This window comes from Solea senegalensis, linkage group LG10, assembly GCF_019176455.1.
Source record: "Solea senegalensis isolate Sse05_10M linkage group LG10, IFAPA_SoseM_1, whole genome shotgun sequence".
Taxonomy (NCBI): domain Eukaryota; kingdom Metazoa; phylum Chordata; class Actinopteri; order Pleuronectiformes; family Soleidae; genus Solea; species Solea senegalensis.
In genome coordinates this window covers 18,140,387-18,157,989 of record NC_058030.1, presented here as the reverse complement: position 1 = coordinate 18,157,989, position 17,603 = coordinate 18,140,387, and the positions used below count along the sequence as shown (strand labels likewise).

At 42.6% G+C, this 17,603-nt stretch overlaps 1 protein-coding gene across 1 annotated transcript; it reads left to right on the top strand.

Moving 5' to 3' along the window:
* The first annotated feature begins 13,512 nt into the window (after window positions 1-13,512).
* Window positions 13,513-17,390, top strand: fjx1 (four-jointed box kinase 1). Its single transcript, XM_044035889.1, has one exon. It carries the CDS (start codon window positions 13,932-13,934, stop codon window positions 15,240-15,242), a length of 1,311 nt encoding a protein of 436 aa, XP_043891824.1. The 5' UTR covers window positions 13,513-13,931; the 3' UTR covers window positions 15,243-17,390.
* The last annotated feature ends 213 nt before the right edge of the window (window positions 17,391-17,603 follow it).

The following is a 17,603-nucleotide window of genomic DNA, read 5'->3' as shown; positions in this document are numbered from 1 at the left end:
TCATATTATAATGGAAAGCTCAGAAGGACACGGAAGGAAACGGAGGGAAAGTATGGTATGCAGAAAGAAAGAGGAAAATTTCCATCTGCTCTCGAGTCAGGGAGACAGTGTGCTACAGACGTGACTCTGCTTGCGTATGTTTGTTGGACAGTTGCATTTCCTTCCCCTCATTGTGTTTATCATCGAGTGACTCTTGTCGTGTCATTGCCACTAGCCGGTCGGGCAATGAACCACAAGACTGTCCCACACAGAGTGTTTGTTTTGGTGCACCATGGCAACCAAGGTTTTTTTTTCTTTTCTTTTTTTCTTTTTTTTTTGGTGTTGTTGTTATTCCCTTCCTGTCACTGTACACAGTGGAGCACCAGGCTGCACCACTGTGGTGGAAATAATTCAGTCGGAGACTTAAACTGTAGATGAGCTGGAAGAAAAGGAGGGGGAAAAAAAAGATGTTAAAGTGAAAATGTTCGGCCGAGTGATATCACTTTAAGAGACCAAAACTGCAACCGCTAAGCTACTTTAAAGCAGCCACGCAAAGCACATTTACAGCACATCACCTCATGATCTAGTTCTACAGCAAGTCTCCAAGTTTACTTCTGGAGAGCTGCGTCTCCTCTCTGATTTATACCACTCCTGTTTTTCCTTTCTACCCGACACACAGCTCTTCTTTAAGAGTCTCCACACAGGAGCCGGCGATCTTAACGTGTTTTCAATGTTAGAGTGCCGTGTGAGGATTGAGGAATGGAATAGTTGACAGGAGGAATTCCTCAGCTTTATAGCCACTTGATGAGGATTAGAGTGGAAAACAAACAGGAGGGAGATCAGTTTCATTGTGCTGGATGTCAGGGGGGAAGACCAAAGACACACAACTCCACCCTGTTGACATATGATCTGTTATTTGAATTAATAGGTACAGCAATTTTGTGTTTAGTTTTATGATGAGGTTTGTTGCTCCACAGCCTTCTTTATAACACGACCTTGCCAAATATTAGGCCTGTCCATGTACTGTAGCATGTGTCTACGCAATTAAATGGGATGCGGTCGAGGAAAAGAAACACCCAATGGTAAGATGATGTGTTCTTTATAAATATCACAATGTGTTGGACTTATCTGGCTTTTCTTAAGTGGTTTTTGTCACTGAGGTGGAGACACAATATTTCCATAACAACTATGGTTTTGGAAAAAAAAAAAAGATATATAAAGTTATTAAGTTTAGGTTAGGGTTGTCCCACTTAACAGCCATGTCCACATTCAACACCAAATATAATGAAACCGATTATTAAAAAGTCCAAAGGTGCCCGAAAAAAAAAGATAATAAACTAGAAACAAACAGATATCATGATGTATGAATAATTTAGTTTAGTTTATTGAACAGGGACTGTGGACAGTAGCATTAATCACAGAGGAAAATGTGCTTTGAGCCAGATTATAGCACTCTGAGCTAATTTCCATCTGCAGTTCCCAGAGACACACAGACACGCTACACCTAGAACAGCACAGAAGACAATACATAGCACATATGCAAGGTACAATAGTAAAATAAAAGTACATTACATAGTAAGTATATAGTAAAATAGTGAAAAAAGTTTGTTTCACTCCCTCACTGCCCACTGTACTTTCCTCAGTCCCCTGTGAAGTCTTACAGAATGTAACATTAGACTTTTTCTTTCTTTTTTGTTTGGTAAAGGAAAACATGAGAACTTACGAAATTAATGCCATTTTGGTTTCTTATATTGGACATTTAATGTGTGTTAGTTAGAATACACTGATCTGTGTCACCATGTCTTTGCTTTTATTCTTGCTTAGACGTATTAAGTTTGAGCAAAAGCAGCATAAAGTGCAGCCTGAAGTCCATGAATTGGCTTTTCATGTTCCTCAAGCCAAAGCCGTGTAAAGGAGAGAGATATGTGCACAGCGGCCTCTTGTGGTGAAGGAGCGTCAAGGAGTAGCCTTGTGTCCTGACCACACAGTAAACCATAATACATGTGTCACAGGTAGTGGTAGATATTTGTGATATACGTGTGTGTGTGTGTGTGTGTGTACATTTGAAGTAAAAACTTTTGTATTTTTGTGACAGTTTTACAAAAATTCATGGCTTTCATTTGTAACTTTTCAAAATAAAAGCCCTTATATCAAAAGGCATGGACTAGATTAATGGACTAGCAAGGGTGGATCTATTTTCTAGAAGACTCTTCAAATTACATAAGTGTATATGTTTGAATCAGAGCAAGAGGGATGGATTTGTAACAACTTCAAGGCTGGTACCCTAACTGATGCTTTTCATTACAAAAAATTAATTCTTGAAAATCTATCCCCTTTGGAACAATTCTTAATTAAAAAAAAAAAAGTAAAATGATCTGTTTAGTTGTGGAAAAAAGCACGCAGTCTAGTTTCAGGGAAGTTACATCAGCAAACTAATCCTACCAATCTGCAGATACAGCTCATCCTGAGGGGATATGTGTGCATATGTGTGCACATGAATAAGAAAATGGATGGAGAATAATTGTGGGTTTCATTTTGGCAGTCAAGAAACAAAACGTTCCGATCAAAGATAAAGGTGCAAAAACCTCTTCCCAACTCTAATAAATGAATTAAATATATCTTAGATCAAAACCTGTTTTTCTCCGAGATACTTCAAGACATTTGCCAGAAATAGCACCATGATCTGAAGTTACTGATAAATCCTCCAGATAGCTGAGTTTGTGTTTTTATCTCTTAATACATTTTACCCTTGCAGATCCATTTCATCATGCATTACGCATACATAAGATAGAACACACTTCACAGTGCTCCAGCTACAACCTATGACTATTTTCATCCTTGATTCAAGTTGTTTGGTCCATGAAATATCAGGAAATGGTGGACAAATGTCTTTTGTCCACACACCAAAGACATTCAGTCAGAGAACTTGTTTACAACATTTAAAAGGAAGGGGGAAAAAATAGATGGTGAATCATTAAGTAGTCAAGTTTTAATCAGTTAATCCAGTGATTGGGCCTCAGCGCCCTGAGGTCATCACGAAAGCTTCAGAAGAACAAAGACATGTATGATGAATTGTGATTTAGTGTCGGTGAGACACTTCTCAGACAATTCTCAGAAATTAAATTGGGCAGCAGCATTCCTAAGTTTGGGAACGCCTGGATGAGTCAATTGTTTGTTGCAGACGCTGCATGGCAAGAACTGTTGTTGTGGAAACATAAAACATCAAACTATTTTAAGATGTAAAGTATATCATCATCCTCCAGTCACTGGTTCCAAAGGTCTTTGCCACTCAGAGGATCCTGAACATCCATCCATCTTCTACTGCTTTATCCCTCACATGAAACTCAGCGGACCCTGGACAGGTCACCAGTCCATCAAAAGGTCACATATAGAGACAAACAGCCAATCTGCTTAATCCCCAAACCTGCATGTCTTTGGACTGTGGGAGGAAACCTGCAAACTTCATGCAGAAAGGCCCTTGTTGCGGTAGGGTCGCGAACCCGGGTCTCGCTAACCACTACACCAACCGCGAGAACAAACTTACAGACATGGATGTGGGTGAACTGACTGGTGTAATCTTAAGATGAAAGATGAAGGGACAATTTATGAAAAAACACTTAAGACTTAAGACTAAAATTAAGAGTGAGAGCAAACAGTCAACAACCTTATTTAGAAGAGCAGCAGATGCTGTATGGATGCAAAAAAAAAAACACGCTGTCAACTTATATTAAATAAATAACATTCAAAACATTTTGCTTCTTTTCATTTCCGACGGTGAAAAGTGGTGTCAATTTTAAAAGTGAGTGGGGAATGATCACAGATCTTGGGCTGTTAAATCTCACTCCCTCTAGAGGGCGTCAGAGCCTGCAAATCCAGAGGAGGCCTTTCATGAGGAGACATCTTAAGTAGCCTTTGAGGATTTGTAAATATGTCTGGGGGCTTTTTTTTTTTTTAAACTGCACAAAAGTCACAAAATCCAGCACAGATCAAGACTGAAAGATGAAGGGAGGAGGAAAATGTTGCAGAGTAGTACTTGGACAGGCCGTGCTTCCCATCATTGCCACGTCCATCTGTATGGAGTTTATTGATTCGCTATTCCAAGCAGCAAAGTGGAATCAAGATATCCAGACAGCAAGGATCTCAGTGGGAGAGCAATGTAAGCGGTATAGGCGCTGAACTGGAACAGGGCACCATGAGTGAAATCCCTCTGATGTCATTTTATTATTTAAATTCCTAATACTACGTGAGGGCTGGCTGTTTGATCAATCCTCCTCTTCCCTTCTTTTATCAGCAACAAGCTTCTGCCAATACCCACCACTTAAATGATTCATCTGGGACTGCTTTGTTGTTAATAGCAGTGATCATTCTTGCTTAAAGAGCATAACGTATGTACTGACAGCGAACACTGATACAAACTTGTCCCGTGGGACGCAGATCTATCAGTGCAGAGCGTCTATGTGCCACATTAGACATCCCAGGCATCGGTGAAGCACGGGGAAGTAAAACACTGTGAGCAGCATGGCCTGAGGAAAAGGCTCATTCCATGAGGCCACGGCGATAAATGATCGGGCTTTCACTGGGTTGGCAACTTCCAGGGAAAATGAAGCGGATATCAAATTGCCATTACAGCATCGAGCCTCGTCGTCTCTGGGGATTCAAATGATGGAATCTCACTTGCAGGACGTCATTCTTATGCAGAACAGCTCAAGAGAACCGAAGAAAGATTATAAGATACATATAAAAGAAAGATTATATATATATATATATATATATATATATATATATATATATATATATGTATGTATATATGTATGTATATATATATATATACATATATATATATGTATATATATATACATATATATACATGTATATATATATATATATATATATATATATACATGTATATATAGGTTATATATATATAGAGGTTAGCTTTTGCAGCTAACCTCCAGCTAACTTCTTGAATAGTTTCGAGTCACTTGCTGCAGTTGCCTAGACGTCTTTTCCATGCGGCACGTTTGTTTACCCTTCCCCCACCAGGGCCCTGTCAACACAACACGCCTCATGGGTAGAAAAAGGTCAAGGGGTCACTAATGTGTCCAGGAATTTGGCCCCGCTCTCGCCCTCCCCCCCTTCACCCTGCAACACCAGCCGTGCTGCAGCTATAAGTTTGATGATTAGGCAAAACTGGGAGGAAACAGAGGAAATTATTTTCAGACGGTTTTAGGGGCCGTCGACTATTTTGTATGTGATGAATTGGGTGAATTTGAGTGTTTGTTTTTTGATTTTTCAGCTTCTTCAATGTGTGACTATTTGCTAATAGTCTCTTTGCTCTGTATATAACAAAGAAATCAATAAAACTGAATAATTTTTCATCATTTCCAGGTTTGGTAAATGCCGATCAACATTTTTCAACATTTTCTGACATTTTACGGACCAAACAAGTACATCTAATAATCAAGAAAATGAATTGATTACAAGAAGAATTGTAAATTGCAGCCCTAGATGCTTCTAGTTCTTTTTCTGTCGGGAAGGTATTTAAAACTGCAGAGCATAAGTTAACTTTAAATATAAAGTTAACTGACTCCGCCAGACTCAAATCTCACTGATTACAAGCTATAATGTGAGAGTGAAGCACCAAAGGGAAGGAGACATGGGGCAATAGGACGGCGTGCTAATGAAAGTGTAGTGCATACATTTTAAATAATGTACAAATGTATGTCTAATTCAGTCTGATGAGTTCACACAGTGCTGATTAAGCCTATATCATCTGCCAAAAAACTATCTATATATCTATCTATCTATCCATCCATCCACCCATCCATCCATCCATCCATCCATCCACAGCTTCTAAACTTCTTAGATCCAGTGACCACAATCTTGATGATCACAACCAGTGACTCCCAAAGGCTGGGGCAGGACCCACAGATGGGTCACGGGAGATTTTTTTGGAGCTCCCCATACTACTTTGCAGAATTTCCCCTACCTTTTATTTAAGATTTATGGCGTATACATATATATATATATATATATATATATATATACATGTGCAATAACTGATGCTTCAGTCACTTTGTTACACAAACACAGGACAATCACTTCTCTCTTTTAAAGTGCCTTATTTTTTCTGTTTTTACACCGGTCTTGCTGCTATATTTTGCTATCTTATGTTAATTTATACATAGTCATAGTTTCTGGAAAAAATGTAAAAAACATTTCTTATTCTTATTTTATTGTTAATATTTCTATTTTCTCTTTTAAAATTGTTATTTATATATTTGTATTTTGCACCAAGGGAGTGGCACCCAAATTTCGTTGTCCACAAAATAACGACAATAAAGGCTGTAAAGGCTATTCTATTCTATGTGTTTAAATAATGTGCATAAAATCAAGTTTTAATTCATTTACCAAACATGTCCTTGTCGTCTTTGAAGTAAGTTGGGAAAACAGTGATCTCGTCAGCCCACATGTGAGTTCACTGTATCGCACATGAGCGAGTCACAGAAAGCACAAAGAATGCCAATTATAAATAAATCACGCTGATATACTCGTCTCTGTACATCTGTTCAAAATAATGGGAGTGAATTCCCCCGTGCTCTCCATGCAAGCAAGAGCCATATGCTGAAAAGGCAAAAAAAAGTGTTTCCCATTAGCGGTTTCTTGAACTGGTTTAAAAACTCTGGAGAGGGCATGGGAGGAGCTGAGAAAGAAGATGCACGCAGACCGCAGCACTTTTCTCTCACACACATACACGCCATTCATTCCAGTGTGACATGATAAGCACAAAAACGTCACACTGGCTTCCCACTGAACTCCAAGCTGCTAAATGTTTCTGCTGAAACAGTAGGACATCTCTAATCTTCCACCGACCACGTGACCTCGACAGCGCGGGGCCAGAGTCTTATCACACTCTGCCTTTCATCTGCCAAACGTACACCAGGGCTTTAAATGTCATGACTTTCCTAATAATGATCAGGTGCTCCTAAGCCCTCCCTTTAGTCAATTTGAAGACAAGCATCGCCACAAAACACTGAGCACACTTGAGTCAATAAGCACATTAAGAGATGGGGAAAGGGAAAAAAAAAATTCAATTCTTGACTAATTTAATAGGGGATTTGGTGTTGCGGGTCAAGGGGGTGTAATCTAGGAGATTGCACACTGATTCACTTACGGGGTGGCTTGAAGGTACAGCTTCTTCTTTCCCTCCTGATTTCACTCTTTGTAAGAGGGTCTCCCCCTGCGTAGCGCTGGATATCAGTGGTCTCGGCTCGTTCAGAACCTCTATTTACACATGGGAACCAGATGGAGATGAGCGGCGCAGCACATCAGTAGCACAACAGCCTTCTGCTTCTTCTCCATGATTGAGAGTGTAATTCTGCACTCTTTTGACAATGACCTATTAATGAACAAACAAACAGTCAATGAGTCGCTGCAAAACAAAAAAAAACATACACCACTGCATCAGGAACTTAGCAAAGGCGGACTAATAAAAGCGCAGTGAATGGTGGAAGGCGACAGCAGCTCTGTGGCTCTGTGCCACACTCGAGTCCCAGCAGATCACTTGTGGTAACAACAGCTTCATTTCGGATTGTTTCTGTCTCTGTAAGACTGGCTGTGGCTTTTAAAAACAAACAAAAACAAAAAAACAACAACCCCACTGTAATAACCTGGAAAAACTGTGGTTGAGGATTCATTTATGGAGCCTCATTCAACACCAGGAACATCTGCCTGCTATTAGAAGCCCAGAAATTAAATAAAAAAAGTCAGTTTTATGCAATTTATACAGCATTCCATGTGTGAGATAGTGCTGAGATTAGTACATGTCTGCGGGGTATTTAGGTATTTAAGTATTCCATCTTTCTGGTTTTAACCCTTTAACACCTAAGCCTCAAAATGACTTTATTTAAACATAAAAAGGGCCAGAACATGTCCTGTGAATAAGTCCATTTTTCCAGAATAACTTTCAATATCTGGCAGTTATTTACAATTGACTGCATGTTAAAATAGTATATCAATGTTTTAAAATGAAGAAAAACAAATTTTTCTTTTGAAAAAAATACTGTAGTTGTACACGAACACCAGATTGTGCATGTGCTTTGTCTCAATGTCCAAAAACGGGCCAAAAAATGGAAACTACGTACAGGCGTTTTTCCAACTCCCTCCTCACTGGTCACGAAGATGCTCAGCTTTCAGAAACCGTGTAATTACAGTAACGCAAAGTGCGCTTGTGCGAACGTGTCGTCTACATTACACTCTGGTGTTAAAGGGGTTAAAAGTAAATCCACTGGTTGCAAAGAGCTTTGTTTGAATGGAAGTCTATGGGAAATATTAGCCTATTTCGCACTTGATTTATAACTTCAATAAACATTTTCTCTAGTTTGGGGCTTTGTAAATGATGTTCCCATTCAGGACCACGCGGCGACTTAGTGATTAGTGCTGTTGCCTTGCGGTAAAAAGACCTGCGTTCTTGTTCTGATAATGTGGCCCTGCAATGTTCCCGGACGATAAAACAACGGCACCTATGTGTGTGATTGATTGACAGCTGGTGTCTGACATGGCGTCAAATTGCGAACATCGAGGCTTCGCAACAGCAGCATATTTTGAAATTGGAAGACTATGTTCATTTATTGTAAATAGTACATCTATAACTGCAACTTCAGCCCAGCTAAATTCTAGACTTTTCCGAGACACACTGGGTTTTTTGAGCAGATGGCAATATCCCAGGTCCTACTAAGCAGGTATTGACAATTCCGTGTGCATACTGCATATCCTCACCACTCGAATACTAAATTAATCCTCCATATTTCCTTGATATAATCTGGCATAAACACACACACATGCTTGCAAAGAACACACATTAAGACGTCGTTTAAAATTCACATGACGCAGGAGATGATGAATCCATTCCAATCGATGAAAACATGAATCCCCGCACATGAGTAATTGTCAAGCCCCTGTGAAATAATCGGAGCTTTCAACACTAATGGAAGCCCCGCACGTTCATTATTCAGCCCAGGAAACAGAGTGCTGCAAAGTGTCAAGGGACCCCTGAGTTATTGCTCATTGTGAATTAACCTCAGAATACAAGGGATGTGACAGAAGCCCGGTGCACTCTCTCCACCTCTGTCCCAATCCCTTAATGTCCCCTCTGCGTCTCTTTGTCCATCTGCACGGGCAGACAGGCACCACACAGAGAACCCGAGATTGGATCACAGCTGCGGCGTGGTCAGACGGCCTGGCGATGGGTGTACTGTGTCGCTGCAGACAGAATGACAGACGGCCCGAGTTCTCCTGTGTCACGGCAACGTTTGACCACGGACAGCCATGAGTGGTGGAGAAAAGCTTTCCCGGTGTTACAGCCCTCCCGGGACCGCTGTGGGATTTACGAGGAAAGCAGAGGGAGGAATGCAGCGGGGGGGGGGAGGGGGGTTTGACGGCGGTGGGCTCAGAGGTCGACAGAGCTACAGATAACACATGGCAAGAAACAGATAGGTTTGATATAGGAACATGCCCACACTTGCTGCTGCTGCTGCTGCTGCAGACTGAGCCGCTCATTACAGTTACACTGCACTCCCGCAAAGCAACAGACATCAGAGGGAATTCCAGCAATGCACTTAAGCTTTCTCCAATTCCCATGTCTAGACCCCTGCAAGACTCGAGTCCTACTGTTAACAGGCCATAAAGCGAGAGTGGATTAGCAAGGTCGAGGAGGCCGGGACAACGAGACGAGAACGCTGGTGTAATGTAAAGTTGAATCAAACTCGAAACTATGTGTCAAATATTGTTAAACGGCTGGCATCAGCATTTAAGACAGATCATGTGATCACAATTCAAATGATCATAGAATGTTGGGTGCCAGGTTTGCGAAACGCAGGAACAAGGAGCTGCACTTCTACCTGGTGTTACTCTGCGTTCATGCAGAAACACATTCTGATAAATGTACATGTAAAACTTGGCTTGTGTCAAGGGCTGCGCTACACCTGAGCAAGGTGCCCACTCCCCATTGCTCATTGTGAAGTGGGCACTCTAAATTGAGCCCGCATCTCGTGTCCCAAGCCCAGATAAATTGGAGGGTTACATCAGGAAGGGCATCTGGCATAAAGATCTCTGCCAAATCAAATGTGCGGGTCATCTGCTGTGGCGATCCCTAGAGACAGAGCAGCCCGGAAGCCAAAGACAAAAATAAAAATCTTAATCTCTGATGACACATCGTGGTCATTTTATGACTTTATACAATACATATCTTTATAAACTGTAGCTTTAAGACACTAAAGAAACACTATTCTCTATAATCATCTCTACGAGGGCATATAAAGGGAGTATAATTGCATTTATGGGAGTGTGCAATTCCTAAAGTCTAATTAGTTTAAAACAGCAGATGGGAGAAACTCCGCCTCCACAAAAGCCCTCTCTTTTCTCTATTTTATTAGAAAAGCATGCTCTGCCAGGCACCACGAGCCTACACAAAACCCATTTTCTTCAGATCCTTGGAGAACTTCTAAATGCTTCTGTACTCGCACTCAACCCGAGGATTTCTCATTCCATCTGCACCGCCACGGCGAATCGCCCTCAACGAGTCGGCTTTGCAGAGCAGACGCGAGGGCAACGCGAGCCTCATCGAGGTCAGGACACCTGCCTGTCTACAAGTGATGTCTGTTTCTTCAGTGACTCGGTTTTTCCTCTACTCCTCTTTTCAGCCAATAACATAAAATGAATATCAGCATGGAGAACAACAGCTGAAGAGCTGCGGGCGTTGAAAGCAAACATTAATGGACCTCCAGTTTAGTGGGTGTAATTGAGTATTCCTCTCTGTGGCTGTCTTATCAACTCAGGGAATTAAGCACGCCAGGATGTTGCTATAAAAATGACCCAATTTATTTGATTAGGAAACTGAGTTTCTAGATACAGTGCGTGAAAACACGAGTGGAATGATAAACGAGTGCGCGGACATGCTAATGAGGAATAATTTAATGAGGCAGATATGTACAGAGGCGTCTGAGAGCAAGTATCTTAGATTTGGTTGAACAAAGGCCTTAAATGAGGATGAAACAAGTCGGTGTTGACGTTGCTGTTCCTCAGGTGTGAGACAATGTGCGGCAAGTGCATTAACTGTCAAATACTGACTTAATTCAATTTATTATGAATTTAATCAGTGGGCAAATAATGTCTGCTGGTTTCACAGAGAGAAATATTGTTGAAAATAGCATAAAATTGTGTATGGAAATAAAATACATTATATACATTATATAGTCTTTACACCCACATTTTTGGGACGAGATCAGTCAGTCCCAAAGACTATCTGAATCTACAGATGGGTCACAGGAATCTTTTTGGGTAAATGGAAAGTTTGACGTGTGTATTTTTCAAAAAGCATGCATAAAATTAAGATGGGATTGATCATCTCACATCCCGTATGTCTTAGAAATGTCTGGTTTACATATTCAAAATAATATGAGGTGTTAAACAGCAGTAAAAAGCAGTTAAATAGCAGCTAAATAGAAGTAAAATGATTGTTTGTCATCTTGAAGAAGTAGGTCCCCAAAACACTGGGCCAGATTCAGTAAGACAACTTATCAACATACGTATGGAAGTTAAATCATTTTCTGGTTATAACAAATACTTCAGGAGAAGAATGTGAATTTTTTGTACAAAGTATCCTACATTTGGGGAATAAATGTTGTATTAGGCAAAGAAAATAATCTTATTTTATTTTTGTAATTAGTTGCATTTGTTTCCATTCAGTCTGGCTGCAGTCTATGACTCCCCCGCCAGGCCTTAATGCAGTTAACTCCAGTAGAGCTTTTTGCCTTCTGGTCATCTGCTGGAAACACATGAGCGGTTAGATTGTTTTCGGGTGACTTATTTGGCCAGAAATATTCCAGGATTTGGAACAAATAATGCCTCATCTGCATTTTCCAGTGTCTTCAAGTCGAATGCATAAAGAGGAAAATGAATCCCTTGTCCAGCTGGTGGATGTGAAAACAACCGTAAAGAGGAAGAATATCCGGAGTTCTAATCCACTACTGCACATTATTCCTATATCCACTTACAGTATGCTAATGTGCAGAGTTAAAACAACTGTAAAAAAACAACAACAATATGTGCCAAATATAAAATATTAGTATTATATTTGAGACGGATGTGGGGAAACTGAGTTAGTTTAGAAATGTGACATTATTTCTGCCGCAGGTCTCAATTACACAATCATTGCTGCCTGCAGGCGGTCCTCTTAATACACACACACACACACACACACACACTTGCACAGCTACCCTTGTTACCGACACCACAATTACCATCGCACTGTCACACGTTTTTTGAGATCAATCACCATTTTCATTACGGGACGACATGAGTTTACAGTAAGAGTGCAGCAACTTCCATTTGGCCTGGCTTCATTTTGCAATCTTTGTTATTTACGGCCTGTGCCAAAAACTGTACTATCCACTTTTAGGGGAAATGTTGTTCTACATAATCAATGTTATACAGGGGGAGACTCCAGAGAATGTGACAAATCATCTGCTGTCCTCTGTTCTACATTTGGAAGGGGTGTCTCAAAATGTCTGGTGCCGTCCCACTTTCACAAGAGCCTCCACAACGAGGTGCTGCATCATTGGGAGCAGGCGTTGGTCAGTATTTATATTAGAAAAGGGTCCTTAGGAGGCAACAAAAACAAGCATGAACACACACAGAGACAAACTGGTTGTTATATTTTAGTGAGGACACACCGTAGATATAATGCATTCCGTAGACCTCTAGTATCAGAAGAGCACGAAGAGCCATATTTGTCCCCTCTCCACCTAAATATAATTAATCTGAAGCTGCAAAAGCTATAACTCCTTTACAGTACTTCTTATTAACATTTTGTGCCATGTTATATTTTCCTTTAAAGCACCTGCTGCTATGAAAATTGATAAAAAATTGTGACCCACCCAAGTGACCCACTTTAAAATGGGATTTGATGTAGCTACCACTTGACAAAAACCTGCTGGTATAAGGTGGATGTGGATCCACATGTGCACTTTGTGACTTCATTTAAGCGCTTTCCATATTTTAAACACAGGTCTGTTGAGTTTGGGGAGGTTTTTAAATATCACATTAGACGCAGACCTAGGATGCGACACATCATTTTAGTTGAGGAAATGTTAAAACACTATATTATTTATCGCCTTGATCTCTTAATAAGAGGTGTGCACTTTAAAAGACAATGTTTTTTTATCATTCAAAGCTAAGGGAGCCACTGCAGAGGGGCTGAAGATCCACATGTGGCTGTAGAGCTGCAGACCCCTGTCACGTCACAACCAAGTGACCCCACAAGGTCAAAATGTCCTCACAAAGACAGGTTTGTAATGTTTTTTCGGGTGGACCTCACAAATACATGAATACACACACAGCACACACTCTCTCACACACAACGCGGTGCGGTGCACTTGCTCCGCTCTCGTTTGAACCCCCCTTCCTACGATCCGCCCACCATCTCGGGACTGGAGTCACGTGTCTCTCACCGCCTAGTGTCTCTGTGCGAACCGACGCCACCACACAAATCAAACTCACCCAGCGACCAGTGGACAGAGGCAGGAGGAGGAGGATGAGGAGAAACGGAGGGATGAGCGCGGACAGAAAGCACCGACCACGCCATGGAGCCGCAGTGAAGCAGGAGCAGCGCAGGATTTAAGCGCATTGGTGGTGATAACAAGAAGAAGGAGGAGAAAAAACAAAAACCCTCTTTGTTTCCCGCAGAGGAAGAATATGTCAAGACATGTGAACGGGACGGGAGATGAGATTCAAACTGTTTCCCTCCTCGTCTTGTGATCTGTGTCCGCCTGTGAGCCGCGGAGCCTCGGGTGTGCACGGGACAGGGGGCGCGCTGCTCACAGCTCAGCTGTGGATGGAAGAAAAACGCTCCTTTGTGTGTTTTATTTGAATCTGGATCTGTGTGAATCTCCACTATGAGAGCTGTTTCTGCAAACTTGTTCGCTCTGCTCCTCCTGTGCGCGCTGGCGAGTGTGTTCTACGTGTGGAACCCGCTGGAGGAGCGTTTGGAGCGGCACAAACGGAGGATCTCGGTGCCGGGCGGGGGCTCGTCTCTCCACACGGGTCTTCCAGCAGCGGACCTCTCCGCCAAAACTTTCCGGACATTGCTCGCCGTCCCTGCGGCACAAAGACCGCACTTGGGGGCCAGACTTGAGGCGCACAACCGCACCGTTCAAAGCGCATCTGCGGGAAGTCGACATTACCATGAGAATGGGGATAACAAGAGGTCAGAGCAGCGGGGAGGGCCGGTCAAGTTAGGCTCCCCGCTGGAGGATGGGGTGTTCTGGGGAGACTGGCTGGAAGACCTGCGCCCCGTGGGCTTCACGGAGGAATATGCTCAGGAATGGCGAGAGAATGCGCGGACACACCGGGTCGTGAAGCTGGAGCCGGGATGCGGTAGGATTTCCAATCGGCTCGCCACTTTTGCAGACGGGACCAAAGCGTGCGTGCGCTACGGCATCAACGCGGATCAGGTGCAGGGAGAAACTTTGACTTATTATCTCGCCACTTTGCTCGGCATCACGAACCTGCCTCCCCTCGCTCTGTCCCAGCTGAGCAGTGACAGTGAACAATGGGCGGCGGTGAGGACGCGGATAAATGGTTTACAGTGGAGCGACAGGGCCGTGGTTTCTCTCACAGAGTGGGTCTCCAACCTGACCGGTGTGGTCACACCTGCGCCGCTCAGGCAGGAGAGCGCCGGGCTGCGCCCTGTGCTGGAGGAGCTGCGGAACAAGACGACCGCGGAGCTGCTGGAGCTCATGCAGTGGTCCGACCTGATCATACTGGACTACCTGAGCGCAAACTTCGACAGACTCGTGAGCAACCTGTTTAGCCTGCAGTGGGACTCGCGCGTCATGGAGCGAGACACCAACAACCTCCTGAAAACGCCGCGCGGCGACCTCGTCTTCATTGACAACGAGGCCGGACTCGTGCACGGCTTTCGGGTGTTGAACATGTGGGAGAAATATCACAGCACGGTGCTGAGCTCCGTGTGCGTGTTCAGAAAAAGGACCACGCAGCGCGTGGCGGAGCTGCACAGGCGCAGAGACTCGAGGCGCAGGCTGCTGGAGCTTTACAGAGACAGCGAGCCTTTGTCTGTGGAATTGGGATTTCTCTCGGACGAGCACGCCGCCGTCCTCCAGGACAGGATAGACAGATTATACAAACACATTTTGCATTGCAAAGGCAAATACAGCGAGCTGTCACCATCGCAGCCGGCACAGTAACAACGAGCTCTGCACACCTGTGTTAAACCGACGCGCGTCACAAAGACTGTCTTCAACATCCAGCTCAACTACCTCTTGTGAATAGAATGTGTTGTCTACTTTATGACTAAGTATATGAAACACGTTTCTAAGCTCCCCCCCCCTGCACAGATTGTCACTGTTTGCCTCGAGGAGAGGAATGCTGAAAGGGTTAGTTCACATTTGTTTCAGGTGGGGGTTAAATATGGCACTTCTGCACAGTCAGTGTGTTACATACAGTAGACAGCAGTGTGTTACATACAGTAGACAGCAGTAGCTGTTTCCATCACGGTTCGGTTTGGCACGGTATGGGTTCAGGCTTGCGTTTTGACTGAGAACAGCACCTTAACTTGAGTGTGGCACAACAGACAAAGGCACAGTCTGTGTCGACCATGATGGCTGCTGTTTGCTGGCCTCATTTTCTTCTTCTTTTCCCCTTTTTCAGTGGCTATTTAAAACTGCGTCGACTTCCATGGGATATTTACACCGAGTTTAGCCACTCTAGCTTCAGGTACCCTAAGGGAAACATGTTAAAATGGAGCGGTTGGGGTTGGTTATTTTGGTACGATTCCTAATAGAAACGCAAAAAAAAAAAAAACGTACCACACTGAACCAAACCGAAATGTTCCACTCAATGGGGACACAGCAAATGTGTTGTCGAAGGCCCGACTATAAATGATTATACATTTCTCCTTTAATGGTGAACATGCTATTTGCATTACTGGATCATTTGCATTTGGTTAAGTAAATAGAGCCACTGACTGCTCACCTGGGACTAGTGCTGTAGCTAACCGTCCAGCGACAGTGCAGCTTGACTCTCGACATCCTCGCTCCCCACTCCTTCTTCGCCTGGTCTCAGTGGCTCCAGATGCACACAAACAATAGAAGAATCCCTCAATGGCAAATTGACTTTCACGACATCTGAGTCTAAATATTTCAATGCTTAGCGGGATTCTGCACCTCCTTGCCTCGACTTTGTGTGTCCAATTTCATTACGCGATAAATGTCGCGCTGTATTTGGCGTGAATGCACCTTTTCCCGTACGACAGCCGATTCGCTGCGTCGTAACGCGGCTTATGCACGCGGGAATATGTTGTGAAAATACTGCGCCTGAGAAGAGGGCTTACTGACAGCATGATGAAGCAGTTAGAGCACGTTTGATATTTTCCTTTTCTTTTCACTGGGCTAACGCTAACGTTTTCTCAGCTGTCCCCGCGCTGACATTTAAACAATGTATAAATCATAACTTGCGGTTCTCCCTCTCCAAGCGGACAGTGTGCTGAATGCTGTCTGATGGATGTAACACACTGACTACACATGAGTACCTTATATATTTAAAACCTGAACTGTCTCTTTAAGGTCATTAGCTCTGGTCTTACCTTACTCCACTGACTCTTACCGGAATAGAAATTAATGTAAAGAGTGTATTTGTGACTTGAGTATCATAACACAGCCCTTCATTTCAATTTTTTTTGTTTTCCTTGTTTCTGGTAATCCTTAAGCTAAACTCTTAAGCCTTAACATTACGTTGATTCTGGAATTATTCTGCGTTCACATTACCAGGCTGACGGTTTTTAAAGGGAGAGGATCCAGTTGTCAGTTTCAAATAAGGCTTTTGTCAGTCCTACATCCTATACTGTATATATGTATGTATATATATATATATATATATATGTGTATATATATATATACATATATATATATATATATACATATATGTATATATCTAACATGGGACTTCCCATGTGGCGTCAATGACCTGCACCAGGTGAACCATCAAATCCGATGTCTGTTGAAGTTGGGGGACTTGGACAACATGTCTGGTAATGTGAATGTGGCTTTAACGTCTGACATCTGGCTCGCTTTTTATAGAAAAGAAAAGGAAAAAAAAAAAAAAAGTAGTATTTTGCACAGCACCTTGTTACAGCAGCACCTGCACTCTTGTAATTGTGTTTGGATCGCATATTCGGCCTTAAAGTCAGTCACAGGTGTATACGACTATTGTACATTGTTGTAAATACGTTGTCCACTGACCTGTTTTGGATATTTGATGCTCCGCTAATTTAACTTGCATTGTAACATTCCAAAATGTGTCCTTTTTTTTGATAAATACACTGTAATTTAATTTAACCGATGAGCACTTTGTCTGTGTTTTTTTTGTTTCTCATGCAGTTTGTGCTTCACTCCCTTAAGAGGAGACATCACATATTTACCTAGTTCCTGGAGGGAGGCTGGGAATTCTTTGCCCATTACAGTCAGTGCTCTCATTGCGCTGTAGAAATATCTTGTGCTGGCACGCTGTTCCCCAGGAGCCGGTCTGTCAGCCACAGGCGTGTGTAATCC

Bases quoted from the DNA above. Each gene is read 5' to 3' on its own strand.
- fjx1 (XM_044035889.1), top strand. From the start codon at position 13,932: ATGAGAGCTGTTTCTGCAAACTTGTTCGCTCTGCTCCTCCTGTGCGCG.